Below are 15,133 nucleotides of genomic sequence, written 5' to 3'. Positions count from 1 at the left end.
AACTCAGCCGAAACATCTCAAAATAGTAACTTTTCCTTTCCCTGGGTTTCTTAGTGGTCCTTAACCAGAATTGATATTCTCTTTTTGCAACATGGTACCAGGCATATAGTTTTGGAACTGTCAGTAGCTTTAATAGCTCTAGCCAAGTAAAATTGAACTGATTTAGGGAAAAGTTATTTTACATATAACAGTAAACATTAATCATGATATTTTCTAGCCTTTGTTGCCAGATCTCTTCAGTTCATTTGTTTTTTTCTTTAATTTTAATTTTTGGGGGAGGAGGCAGTGCAGGGGATTGAACCCAAGGCCTTGGGTATGCTGGGCAGACACTCTTCAGAGACCTATACTCCCAGCTGTAGTTTTAATACTGCTTATTTCCATGTTGACTGCACAAGTCTAATGCTGAATATGCCTTTTCCATATTCTTTCCCCCACCTCAATCTTTTGCAGTATTTCTTTATGTTTTAGACACTAGTTTTTTGTTTATAATTATGTGCATTGTATTTATATGCATGGACTTATGGCATGTGCCTTTAACTTTGAAGTCTTTTCTTGGGTGTTCATTTTCATGAATTCACATTTGTCCAAATTTTCTTACATAGTATACTTTTTGTGACTTTTTAAAAGAAATTCTTTACCCACTCAAGTATCTTAAAAAGTCTTTTATTTTTTTCTAAGTGTTGTAAAGTTTTACTGTTCACATTTAGAATTTGCTTTAATATATTGTGAATTTGTTTTTGTTTACACTGTAAGCTGTAGTTACCTGTTTTATTTTTTCCATCTGAAATACGTGCTTCTTCCCTGCATTCAGGTCTTTGATCTCACCTTCTCATTCCTTCTTTGACCATTTATCTAAACAATTCCCCAACCCCTTTTTATTTTTGTTTCCAGTACAGATTGGTATTTGAATTTATGTCACCATTCTCCCATATAAATTTTAGGGTCAGTGTATAAAAATTTGTAAGATGCCACTGGAAATTTTACTTAGCTACATTGACTACATAGACTTCTTTTGCCATCTTTTTGATGTTAACTCTTCCTGTTTATGAGCATGGTTTATCTTTCCATCTATTTTATCTCGTATGTTCTTAGATAATATAATTTTATCCACACAAATGTTTTAAATATTTTTATTAAATTTATTTCCAGAAGCTTTAATAGTTTTTGTTTCTATTACAAATGTATCCTTCAAAAATCTTTTGCTTTTAACATTTTTACTTTTATAAGTGACTTGTTGATTTTTTTAAAACATATTGTTCATTTTGATAGGTTTTCTGGAGATTACTCCCTCCCCCAGTTAAGACAGTCTTATTGCCTGTGAATTACAACCTTAATTTCTTCTTTTAAAGCCTATATATTTTATTCTTCTTAACTAAGATCTCCAGTACAATATATTGAATAGTAGCGGGCTTTCTTGTCACCTTAAAAAAAGTTGTTTGAATGTTTTAACATTGAGCCTGATTTTGCAGCAGGACTTGACAAATACTCTTTATTAGGTTAAAGAAGTGCATGTCTGTTACTAACTTAAGGGTTGTTTTTTTTTTTTTTGTTTTGTTTTTTAAATCAAATTGATGTTAATTTTTTGTTGTTGTTGTTGTTGTTGAACACTTTTTCTTTTTCTTGCTTACTAAATTAGTTAGCACTGTAACTTTTTCTCTATGTGCTTTCTTAGCAGAATCCTTTCATCCTATGTGGTACATTGTAAATATTTCCTCCCGTCCTGTGGTACTTGTGCTTTTTGACCTATGAATTATTCAGAGGTGCTTTTTAAAAATGAAATGTGTGATTTTTTTAAAACTGCACAGTTTTAATTTTCAATTGCAGAGAACTGGTTAAAGAATGTGGTCTTCTGCCTTCCCCTTACTTTTGCCCTGGTAACCCCCAATTTACTCTCAGCTTCTATGAGATCAGCTATTTTCCATATATGAAAGAGATAATATGTCTTTCTGTGCTTGACTTGTTTCACTTAATATAATCATCTCCAGTAAGAATGGCTATTATCAAAAAGAACAGAAATAATAACCGCTGACAAGGATATGGAGAAAACGGCACTATTGTTGGGAATGTAATTAGTGTAAGCATATGGAAGACAGTATGAAAGTTCCTCAAAAAATTAAAAATAGAACTACAGAATGATCCAGCAATCCACTACTGGGTATATCCAAAGAAAACGAAATCAATATGTTGAAGAGACATCTGCAGCACCATTTAAAATAGACAAGAAATGGAAGCAAACTAAATTTCCATCACTTGATGAATGGATAAAGAAAATGTGGTACATTTACAAAGTGGAATACTCCTCAGTCATTAAAAAAAGAACCCTGCCATTTGCAGCAATGTGAATGGCACTGAAAATCCTGCTGGGATTTTTATTGAGATTGTCTTGGATCTATAGGTCAGTTTGGGAAGAACTAGAGAAAAGAATGTGGTCTTTGTGACAACAGTTCTTTAGTCATTTGTGACTGGTGTGTTTGTTATTAATTTTTGTCATATATATTTTGTGTGCTTTACAAAGAATGTGTCCTCTCTCATCGTTCAGTGCAAAAAAGATACAGGTACGCTGGGTGTCAGATTCCTATCATATAAGAAGAGGAAGTTGAATCTTAGAGAAAAGTTTAGTGTCTTAAGATCACACTAGATCTCAGTCCTTTTTTAACTTCTAGTCTACATTGCCAATATAGTATGGGGTTTTTTGTTAAATATTGTAAAAATCTGCATTTCTTGAGTTGACACCTATTTCTAGGATCTTCAGACACCCTTCTAGTGACATCTAAGGCTGCTGTGATGGTGTTGGTATTTTGTGTTATCAAGAACCATGAGTGTGATGATAAACAGAGAAGGTTTTCTAGGTTGGGGGCATGAGGGAAGGGTACCTGGGTAGTCTTTATAGCAGTACAACTTCTTTTAAGCCTGAAATTATATCAGTATAAAACATTAAATAATTCTTAATCTGTAATTTTCAGTTTTAAGAAATAAACTTCAAAAGGCTAATTTGAAAGGTTCATTTGAGAGTTTCCTAGTAAAGGATTGTCTTGAGGTTATTGGTATTGATTCAGGTATTATATGTACCATTAATATCGATAAAATTGTGTGCTTCTGAAATCAAGCATATCAACATATGCCATCCAATAATATGTTAGCATTAATTACCATTAGTATCGTGTGAAAATTATGAAATTTTATGTATATTTTGTTTTATATTACATTGTGTTTTTTGTTTTTGTGTCTTCATATGCAGAAAAATGGTTCATCATTATCCATTCTTTTTTTTAGTTGTAGATGGACACAATATCTATTTTATTTATTTATATGCAGTGTTCCACCACTGCACCACAGCCCCAACCCACCATTATCCATTCTTGAACATCTTTTTTAAAGAAAGATCATTTTTCCTGTGTTTTGTTTGTTATCAAATAGTATGTTAATATCTAGAGATAAATTGAGAACATTTAGTTTCTCATTAGAAGTAGAGTCAAAGCTTTTAAAAACATTATTAAAAATATTCTTATAAATAAATTATTCTGAAAAAGAATATTTAATAATGTTTTTTAAAAAGAAATTTTGGAGCAACTGAGATAGCTTAATTTGCACAAATTTGTAGTTTAGCGGTAAACTGCATCTGCCCACGTGAGGAAATCACAGGGCACAGGATGTCAGTTGAAGTATTTAAGTATCTAACTGTTAAAGATTTGACATGCAGTGTTTTGCCTCTCAGGACTCCATGGCGATCATGTCACTGGTCTAGTCCTTAAGCATGTCTAGATATGCATGTAACAACTATTCCCAACTCTTCCTCTCCAGACTCGTTAGGCTCATGGGAGGCAGAACATGGACTACTAATTGCAAAGTTGTTTTCCCCTGACTTGGCCTTTCAAATTAGACTCCATGAACTGAAGGCATGAATAGATGATGTTTCTTTAAAATTCATACTTAGTTCTTAAAATTCAAATTTGTCCCCTAGAGCTATAGCCACAGTAATCTCTTTGAAGTAGAATTTTAAAGCATAGTGGCATAATTAAGTTAGGGCAACTCAGAAGTGTGTGTTAGATAAATTACTGTGATAACATCATGTGGTAAAAACATTATGTATTAATAGTTCCCCAGAAAGTCTTAAGTTTTATGAAGGCACCTATTATTGCTGTGAGTTTCTCATTTATAATCAAAGGCTAGACTGTTGTTGAAATGATGTTATTTCAGCACTGTCCATCAGATATGCATGTCAGCATGTACAAGAGAGACATTCTTGGCTCCTAGCCTATTTTCTTTTCACCTGCAGTTGTTTGAAGGAGGCTTTTATACCATTGCCTCCCTTGTGTATTATCTTGCTCATTCCAACTCAGATTATAGCATTTGCAAGTATGGTAATTAGGCCATAAAGCACTACGAGTATTTTAACACTTCCTCTACCATAATAGTCCTATTGTTCGATTTCTGATCAATTCAGGGTTTTAAAAACTATCATCAGAGAATATTAGATGTCTACATATGCCTGTCACTCACAATCAGCATTATGAGAGTTTCATTATGAGAGTTTCAGATAGCATATTAGTACAATTATTTTATCAAAGCTGAAACTTAAAGCATTTAGTTTTGTTGGAATCATATTTCTGAGTGAGGGCAAAAGAGAGGAGGAAGAGAGTGGAATGAATGTTGACTTTTTGGAATCAATCTTTGACTTGAAACTTACAGAATGTGTCTCCTTGGGCAGGTTATTCCCTTTTTTGATCCTCAGTTTCCTACTCTGAGAAAATGGAGCATAAAAATTCCTAGTTTTTATTGAGATGGTATAAGAAAATATATAAAAAATACTTAGTGTACAAATGCTCAAAAATTATAGGCACTATAATAAATATTTATATTATGAACCTTTATGAGATTGGCTTTTTCCTTGTATTAAACATTCTTTTAACCAGTACTACATTTTCTTTATCCTTTTTCATTATTATTATTATTACTATTCTCTAGAAGGTAGTGTTTTTTTGTTTTTGTTTTTTGTTTGTTTAGTATGGGGGGGCCACATCCCCAGCCCTTGTAAAATTTAATTTAGAGACAGGGTCTCGCTGAGTTGCTTAGTGCCTCGATAAGTTGCTGAGCCCGGCTTTGAACTTGCAATTCTCCTGCCTTAGCCTCCCGAGCTGCTGGGATTACAGGCATGTGCTTTTTTGTCTCTGCTCTTGTTATTAAATGGTGTTTTGTAAGTGCAACCTTGAGTATGTCTGAGTGCTAGCATGAAAATGGTCGAGCTAAAGGAAGTCACTTGTCTGTTTCAGTAATGTTTTACAAATGTGCTGAGAAGAGAGGAGGGGTGTGTGTATGTGTGTGTGTGTGTGTGTGCTTTAAATTCCTTGGCAAGAAGGTGGTAGATGTTTTGAGAATCTGTTAAATAGCTTACCAAAAAGATGACAGATTTTAAGGAATGCCAGACTTGGAACCCCTTGAACCAATTTTGTGAAGTTTCAGACTCTTATCTTGATTCTGTGGAATTTTTTACTGACTGGATTTTTTTTTTCCCATCCCTGAGAGATAATTTCTGTGACTTACTGTGCATTTTATCAGAAGCTCCCTCCTGGGTGAGATTTACAATAGAAGAGCAGACATCTTGGTACTCAGACTTTTCTCACATCTTCACAAATAATTCAAGGTCATCCTGCCAGAGAAGAGACTAAATCTTAATTGTACAATTTTTTTTATTGTGTCCAGACATTAGGCCCACTTTTATCTTGGAAACCATCGACATTCTTGCTTTTTTGGAATGAGCCAAAAAGTACAGACTCTTGGTGCCTGAAAATTCATTCAAAACACCTTGCCAGACCTACGATATAAAAGTGCCAGACGTCATTGTGAGTTGGGTGTAGGACCCAGGGTCTCTGTTTTTGGGAATCTAAATTACTCCAGTATAGTTGTATTGGTAAAAAGGAAAGCCAAAATGAATTATGGAAGAAATGCATTTTCCCAGAGAGGGCAGTAGCATAATATCAATGAAGAACAAAGGAAAGTTGAATCCTAAAGATGTACTTTAGCTCCTGTGCCTAAGAGGCAGATACATTAGTCTTGATTAGTTAGTAAAATACGTTTCTCTGGAGCTCTGAGCCGTTTTGACCTGCTTATTAGTCTTGTTCAGAAAGAAAATAAAGCTGCATTTTTCAAATTATCAATTTAAATTGATCTATAGAGAAAAAGTATGATTCTCTTTAAATGATAATTCTCTCTGTGTGTCTGCTATAAGAAATACCATATTGTTATTGGTATTTGTTAAAAATGACCATTTAAGCCAGTCTCATTCCTGTAATCTCAGCTACTTTGGAAACTGCAATAGGAGGATCACAAGTTTGAGGCCAGCCTGGGCAACTTAGTGACCCTGTCTCAGAATAAAATAAACAAACAAATAAAAGGACCAAGGAGGTAACTTAGGGGAAGAGTACACTGGGTTTAGTCCTCAGTACTACAAAAATCAATCAATCAATCTTACAAATAAAAATAAGCATTTAATGCCAACCAGGAAGTATTTATTAGGTAGTCACTATGTGTCATTATTGTTCAGTATATAAAAACATCTTGAGACATTTACTGCTGACCAGGAACTTACATAAAAAAACAGGTAGATGACATTTGTCATTGACATTATTTATGGCATACCTCTATAGTGTCACTGTTTTTTCTAATTCTTTAAATGTATAGAGCATGACCCTGGGTGTTTCAGATAGTGGTATTTGATAGTGATATGATGTAATTGAGGAGAAAGGACCTTTGCATATGAAGGCAATAATACAGTAGTCCAAATGCGGGTAAGGGGTACAAAAATGATTAAAGGATTTGTAAGAAGGAAGACAAGGACTTAATGTATACAGGAAGACTAGGTAAGAGTTCATACAGGTGCAAAGTTAGAAAGGTAGAAATGTTTCTCAGATATCCATTTTACCTGAAACAGAAGTGGATGTGGATTTAGGTTTTTGTTTGTTTTTTTTTAAGTTGGCAGTAGACCTTTATTTTACTTATTTATATGCATTGTTGAGAATCGAACCCAGTGCCTCGTACATGCTAGGCAAGCGCTCTGTTACTGAGCCACAACCCCAGCCCATTGATTTAGTTTTTAAAGACTTTAAATGCCAAAGTAAGGAGTTTGAATTTGATTCTGTTTTTAAGAGGTTGTAAAAAGACACTTTGATCAGGAAAGTAGGGAGTTCCAGAAAACTGTAAAAGTGTAACCAATTAGAACTTTTGCAATAACCAAGGTATGGATCATTCTCACTTATGAACCTTTTATACCTTTTAGTCATGTTGCCCCTGTTGTTCTTTGTTTGAAATTTAGATTTAGATCTCTTTGAATAGATAGTTTGCAGCTCACCACCAGTGAGACAGAGCACTGCAGCCAGAAGTCAGGTCAATTTGCATAAAGACACTTACCCATACTGCTTAACTGGAAGTTATTCTGGGTCCCAGGGCATCTTACAAGTTATAATTCCAGCAATTCTTAGTGGTTTCAAAGAATGTGCAGAATATTTATGGTCACATGCATCAATTTGGATAATAACTTATGTAAATAAATGGGTTCATGCACGTAAAATGCTTACAGGCCGAATAAACAAAACAAAACTGGTAACCACACACATATACAAATGTTACATTTTTAAAAAACAAAAAATCTTATCATAATAATTGTACCTTATCACATATTATTCCAAGCCAGAATAACACATTGAGGAATTACTGGAGGCTTTTTCTTAGAAGTATTTATGTATGAAACACAGAAGAAAAGATGGGCTCTTCTCCAGTACTTTACTTTGGACAGAATTAATAACCATTTAGGTAAAAAAGATTTACTATGGGAATTAGGGAAAGAATAGGTTTACTATATGGTTTACTTAGTGACAGTTTGAAAAAGGAAGGCTTGAAATGGAAGGTAATAAAGTTGGTTATCTAAAAGATGGTTATTCCAAAAAAAAGAAACAGTGGGCTTCAGCCTTTGGTCAATCTCCTTCCCAGTTATGACTGTCTGGCATTGTGTTATGTATGTCCAGAAATGAGAGCAAATAGTAGATGAAAATGGCCTATAGCCTTTTCTTTTTTTAAAGATTGAGTTATTGATATATAATTCACAAACCATACAATTCACTCATTTAAAGTGTATCATTCAGTAGTTTTTTTGATATATTCATAGACTTGTGCAACCATCACAATATAATTTTTTAAAGTTTAATACTTTTAATTGAGATATAATTCATGTGTCTTAAAGTTCACTGATTCAAAGCATACAATTTAGTGACTTTTTAGTGTATTAACAAGGTGTTGCAACTATAACCAATATTGAATTCCCAACATTTTGATCACCCCTAAAAGAAACTCCTGTTGGCAGTCACTTCCCATTCTTCCCTATCCCCAGGTAACCATTAATCTGCTTTCGGTCTCCATGGATTTGCCTGTTCTGGACATTTTTATGTAAATGGTGCCTTGCAATTTTGTCACATTTCGGTCTGGCTTTTATTTTGCATGTTTTCAAGGTAAATCCATGTTGTAGTGTGTATTAATATTTCAGGTTTTTATTGCTGAATAATAGTCTGCTCTGTGCATATATTTTCATGTTCTTCAGTTGGTAAACATCTGGATTGTTGGGTCCTTCTGCTTTTACATAGTATTTTTCAAAGAAAAATAAGTATAAGGTTTAGGTGCTTATGAATTCACTTCTTTGTGGGCTTAGAGAGAGTGTCCATTTGGCTTCATAAATGTGACTTACAAAGAATAATAGGTGAGTCATTGTATGGAGTTCATGTACTTCCTGCATCAGATAAAAGAATCAGAGGAAAAAGTGGCTTCTTTCTTGTCCTGCTCAGTCCATTCTCTCTTTGGCTTCAGGTTTCTTGTATTATTCAACCAAACGTTTTCATTTCCTGGGATACATCTGAAAAATAGCTCAAGTTGAAACAGAACGCCCACCAGCCAGTAGCTGAAGGCCCTGGGATAGCATGGCCTTTAATCATCTTGGAATGATTCTCTTATGCTTTTCAGCACTGGCAGGCTGCTGTCCAGGACTTGGTCATCCAGCTAAAGGACGCCAAAAGAAAAGTTCAAAGATAAGGTTCCTGGGAAAATTCCATTTCCCTGCTCTTTCTGCACTCAACTTAATGGCAGTACTAACATGTCAGGAATCTTCATTTTGGTTTTAGGGAATTTACAAGTATGAGATGTAGCTCACCAGACTTAAGACCTAACAGTTGGCATTAAAATTCTATACTTGATGGTTATTAGCTATGAAATCTTAGGCAAAATTCTCACCTATAAAATGGGAATAATAGCATATACCTCAGAAGATTCTGAGGATTAAGTGAAATAGTACTTTGGCGTTTACTTGGTAGGTGCCTAATAAGTGCAAGTCTTCTTCCTCCCCTACTTCATTTGTCGGTCAGGAAGTTTGATTGAAAACATTCGTGTGAAGACACCTAGTAAAAAGCCTGAAATTCAAAATGTATTTAGTAAGTGTTAGTTGAATTTGAACCTAAGTTCCCAAAGAATGGGTCCATTTTTGCAGATATAGAGTAGAGTAGGGTGGGAGTGGGGTAAGAGGGGTAGAGAGAGGGATACAGACACAGTTAGATCTTATCATTTGGCTTTTGCTTCTTAACAAAGCACCGCAAGATTTTGTGGTTTAAAATAGCAATCATGTTATTTAATTCATGATTCTCTAGGTTGGCATTAAGTTTTACTCTGCTGGGCATTTCTTCAGGTCTGGTCCCTTAACTCTGCTCCGTGATCAGCTGGTACAGTAACAGCTGGGGTTGGCTGATTTATGAAACCCTCTGTGAGACATCTGGTGATTAGGGTTCCCTATTCATGGTATTTACCATATATCAGGCTCACTGAAGTTTATTTACATTTTAGTAGAGTACACAAGAATTTTAAATCTCTGCTTACTATATATTTGCTATTGTCTTAATGCCCAAAGGAAGTTAGATGGCCAGGGCCAGAGTTACTGTGGGAGCACATGACTCAGGGATGGGGAATACCAAGAGGAAATTGTTGTTACCATTTTAAAAATCAATCTCAGGTACTAATTGCAATAGGAATATGTATTTGTTCCCTGACATAATTAACCCATAAAATCAGACTGAGAATAGATGCTATAGTTTAATTACAGTGTTATGAAGGTAATGTTGGTCACAATAGGACTGCTCTCTTCTCTGTATAAATGTGGCCCATCAAATAGTATAGACAATTAATTTATGGAATCACTAAATAAAGGGTTTACCTAACTTCTAAAATATCTGCTGTGTCCTGTCAGTTGAGTGACTTCCTCTGTCGGTTCATTAATTTTTTTCAGTTTTAGTTACACCTCTAAGATGATATCTTTTGAGGGGGGCACTGGGGATTGAACTCAGGGGCACTTGACCACTGAGCCACATCCCCAGCCCTATTTTACACTTTATTTAGAGACAGGGTCTCACTGAGTTGCTTATTGCATCGATATTGCTGAGGCTAGCTTTGAACTTTCGATCCTCCTGCCTCAGCCTCCCAAGCCACTGGGATTACAGGCATATGCCACCATGCTCGACTAAAATAATATCTTAATTACAGTTTGGACTAAGGAAATTTTGGCACCTCTCTGTTAAAGAAAACAAACTGGGTCTGGGAATGTAGTTCAGTGGTACAGTGCATGCTTATGTGTGATCCCCAATACCACATAACTGATTATTGATTGATAGGTAGACAAACAAGCAGACAGACAACAATGAAAAAGAAACCCAAAGAATCAGAGATAGTCTTGCTGCTAAAATATTTGTTGAGTTCTATTTTTGAGTTTGCTGTGGTCTTTATTTGTGACATATTTTAGGCTATTAAGTATTGTAATCCCTTTGGAGATTAGAACTTCTTTTGTATATTTATCAATAACTGGAACATAAAGATATTTTTATACACTATTGCCAGTTACAAAATCATAGACTTTTCAAAGCCACAAGTGATATTGGAAATAATTTGGTCTAGTGTCTTTTTCCTGACAGTTTGAGAATCTGGGGTTTTTCCCAAGAACAGAGAGTCAGGACCAGAATCTAGATTTTCAAACTCTAGAATAGGGATATTTTTCCTTCTGATTTTTTTTTTTTTAAATCATTGTGGTAAAGTACATATAACATAAAATCCCAGGATAGGGATTTTTCTATAGTACTATTTCCAAATTCAACTTGAGTTTTTTGATAATCTGATATGTGTAATCTTTTAACCATTTTCACTATAATTAAGTTCCTAAGAAAGATATGAATTTTACTCCCAGTTTATGTCTGAATATGTGATTAAATTTAAAGCTTCCCTAAATTACAGAATTTGCTATAGTTTTTTGGGAACTTTGAACTCTAATATCAGATATAATCAGGTCCTGTCGTTGATATCAAAAGATGAAAGCAATTTTAGGTAGGATGTCTTACATGTAACACTTAACTTGTTAGAAGAGACAAAGAACAGTTGATGTTTTGACTCCAGAAATATTTAGATATTTTTGAGGGGCCTGGGAAGGGCTATTATCACCAATAAAATAACTCAAATATGAGGAAAGCATATGTTCTTATGTTTTCTTCTATACAATGATAGAAATTAGACACATGATTAAGCTCTAGTTTAACAGACTTTCCTTTGATTTTTATGGTCCACTTTAGAATTAGACAACAAAAATGTTATCTTTTTTTTTTTTTTTTTTTTTTTTTTGGGTGCTGGGGATTGAACCCAGGGCCTTGTGCTTGCAAGGCAAGCACTCTACCAACTGAGCTGTCTCCCCAGCCCCCCAAAAATGTTATCTTTAGCTGGAGGTGGTGGCTCACCTGTAATCCCAGTGGTTTGGGGACTGAGGCAGGAGGATCTTGAGTTCAAAGCCAGCCTCAGCAACTTAGCAAGGCCCTAAGCAATTCAGCAAGACCCTGTCTCTACATAAAATACAAAAAAGGGCTGGGGATGTGGCTTAGTGGTTGAGCACCCCTGGGTTCAAACCACCAGTACCAAAAAAGTAAAAAGTTTAACATTTCATCCCTAGTTTACAGATTTAATTTCTAAAGTCTACCTGTCTTGCAACTGAAAGGAATAATGAAGAAGTATGTTTTATTGCTGGATATAATGCTTTAAAAATTAATGTCCTGATGACTTTTGTACCATTCAATAGTAGATAAGTTAGAAAAAGTTTAATTTACCTACTATTTCTATGAAGAAGTTGCCATTTTTGTTGAACTCATTTTAGTCATTTCTCTGTGCATATATAACAGTGAATGAATGGATGGATGGATGGAAGGAAAGAAGGAAGAAGACAGGAAAACAAATGAGGCAGGAAAACAAACTAGACATGTAATGAGAGCCACATCCCCAACCTTATTTTGTATTCTATTTAGAGACAGTCTTGCTGAGTTGCTTGTCTTTGCTAAGGCTGGCTTTGAACTTGTGATCCTCCTGCCTCCATCTCCCAAGCTGCTGGGATTACAGGTGTGCACCACCATGCCCAGCCGCTATCATTTGTCTTTTGGTTTGACTTACAGTGTAAGTGTGCTTATTCGTTTCTTAAAAATTTGTGACTTTTCCTTATGCAGTTTTTATCTATTTTTATTGCATCTGGATTTCTATCATAGTTTTCCACATGCATTCCACACATTTTCTTATAGTATTTATGGTTTCTGTTTTTACAATTAGATCTTTATCTATTTGGAGTGTTTCTGGCTTACGGTATGAGATATAGATTCATTGTCATCTTTTTCCAAATAGCTGTTCATTTGTTGGGTGGCCACTTATAATTTTTACCTTGTTTCTGAACTTTTTATTCTGTTTAGCTGCTCAGTGTTTGATCATGATATTTTGTGTAAAAGTATACCATTTCTGAACATGTGTAGTTGGCTCTAAGAGATTCTTTGAATACTCCTTATTTTATGTGTAGGATTATGTGTTGGATTACTGCAAAGTTGCCTCTGAAGCAGTCGTCTTTTCTGATTCTGGAGGAAGGGACTGAGCAAAAGAACATAGCTTCCTAACTCATTTGCAAATCTAAAAGCACCACCATATTTACAAGTTTTGTTGTAGTTCTTGAAGAACTATGGCATGAATTATTACCTGAAATTTAACTTAAAAACTCAAGAGAGTAAGCATGAAAAGCATCTAATGTCATGAAGCACCTAAAATTATATCTAGAGCACACAGAACAGAACACCATTTATTTATTGACTGGTCCTAGCAAATACTGTGTTTAATCCCCCATTAAGTGAAGAGGCTACAGTCTGATAAGCTGTTGGCAGCATCTAGAAGTGGGCAGATCTGGAATTGACTGCTGTTAACCTTGGCAGTGATGAAAGGAAGATGACAAACATCTGAGGGGCAGTCAGGGTGCTGACTTGAAACTAGACTCCGTGAGTATCATGAGATAATGTAAAATCACATAGGACAAAGATGCTGGAGAGAGGTACTTGTTATCCTTTATCTTCTAAACACCTCTCTATCTACTTCTTAAGGCTCTGAATCTTCTCGTCCTTCTTTCTGGTTACTGAGGGAAAGGGCTCTATAGCCACATATTCATGGAAAGCACTGAGAAAAACTTCCTTTATTTCCCCATATGAGTGTTGTGACCACAGGCACAAAATACTTCCACATGTGAGATAGGTGCATTCATCTAGCAATAATTTGAAATAATGCCAGATAAAATTACTCTTTTTGCCATTGTTACAAGTTACTAGTAATTGCTCTGTTTACTGTCCTGTGGTAACTGCTGCTGCCAACCACTGATTCTATTCTCTGGGATGGTTTGAGACCCAGCCTAGGGTCTTCCTGACCACCCAGCCTGCAAGATCTTATGGGCACATGTAACCCTTATAATCAGTTTTATTCATTTAATATGTATCCAGTACTGTCTTCTTTAAAAATGTTTAAAAGATGTATTAAGGAAATTATAACAAATAAGAATTAGTTATAGTCCTACTACCAAAGATAAACCCTGTTAACATTTTGGTATGTATTCTTCCAGTCATTTCCCCCCATCAATATGATTTTACAGAATTGAGATCATACTGTATATATAATGTATACTGTTTTTTTCCCCATAATTTTATTGTGAAGCATTTGTAGATAGTACTTTTTTCAAGTTATATAATATTTCCCGGTTAGACGGATTATGATATTTACGTATATTTTATTTTTCATGCATATTTTTCTCATTCCAGTTAGATCAGGAGTTTATCAAGAAAAGTTACCCTAGTATATGATTCCCCTCCTTATTGAAATGCCTGTAGAGAATATTGTCTATGGTGGGTGCAAAATAAATACATTTACTTTCTTCTGAAGTGTTTTCCAGTCTGAATGTTACAGGAACTATTTGCTATGGGAGACCCAGAATATATTATATGCAACTTACTCAGAGTCATTGCAACACCCAAAACTTTCTATCTAGAAAAAGAAACCATGTGTGTACATGTGCATGTTTTAGGGGGGACCCTAAATGCTTTTGAATTGTATGAGAAATATTTTGAGTGAGCTTTTGTGCATTCTTCTATAGTTACATTAGATTTTTTAGTTTCTAACACAAAGACCCATTGATCCAGAGACAGCCATTCTGAAGATCCGTTTACTAAACTTACCTAAAATATAAGTATACCTTTTCACCTTTTACTTTTCTTGGTTTATAGGAAGAGATGAGACCATGCAGCCTGCAAAACCATCTTTCCTTGAATACTTTGAACAAAAAGAAAAGGAAAATCAGATCAACAACTTTGGCAAGAGTGTACCTGGCCCACTGAAAAATTCTTCAGATTGGAAAGTACCACAGGATGGAGACTATGAGTTTGTGAGTATCGTTGAAATTAAAGGGTTCTGTCTTCTGGGGGACATGATCTGAAATACCACACATCTAGTACTTTCATTTTACTGAAATGCCTGAGTATAGGAGCATTTTCTTGTGTAGTATGACCTGTAACTGCCCCTGTCAGCATCTCTGGGGCTGAGGGCCTCATGAGTTTGAAATATTTTTACTGACATTTGAGAAATGTCCCTGATTAATCTATTTTGTTTTAAAAATCATTTATTCATCTGCCATTTCTCTTTTTGTCAAACAATTAGTTTGAAATTGTTAGTGGTAAAAGAAATATTCAGTCATCAAACGAAGATGCGACTGTCTTTAGTAGTTTGTTTG

General features: G+C 34.9%; 1 protein-coding gene across 1 annotated transcript in view; it reads left to right on the top strand.

The window, feature by feature from the left end:
• The window catches only part of Stk4 (serine/threonine kinase 4), a 93,484-nt gene that overhangs the window by 35,886 nt on the left and 42,465 nt on the right, over positions 1 to 15,133 (top strand). The window contains exon 10 of the mRNA XM_047541029.1: positions 14,631 to 14,788. Coding sequence (XP_047396985.1) covers positions 14,631 to 14,788 — 158 coding nt within the window. The remainder of the gene's footprint in view (positions 1 to 14,630; positions 14,789 to 15,133) is intronic.

This window comes from Sciurus carolinensis, chromosome 2, assembly GCF_902686445.1.
Source record: "Sciurus carolinensis chromosome 2, mSciCar1.2, whole genome shotgun sequence".
Classification (NCBI taxonomy): domain Eukaryota; kingdom Metazoa; phylum Chordata; class Mammalia; order Rodentia; family Sciuridae; genus Sciurus; species Sciurus carolinensis.
The sequence above is the reverse complement of the archived record's forward strand: the minus strand, read 5'-3'. Positions and strand labels throughout refer to the sequence as shown.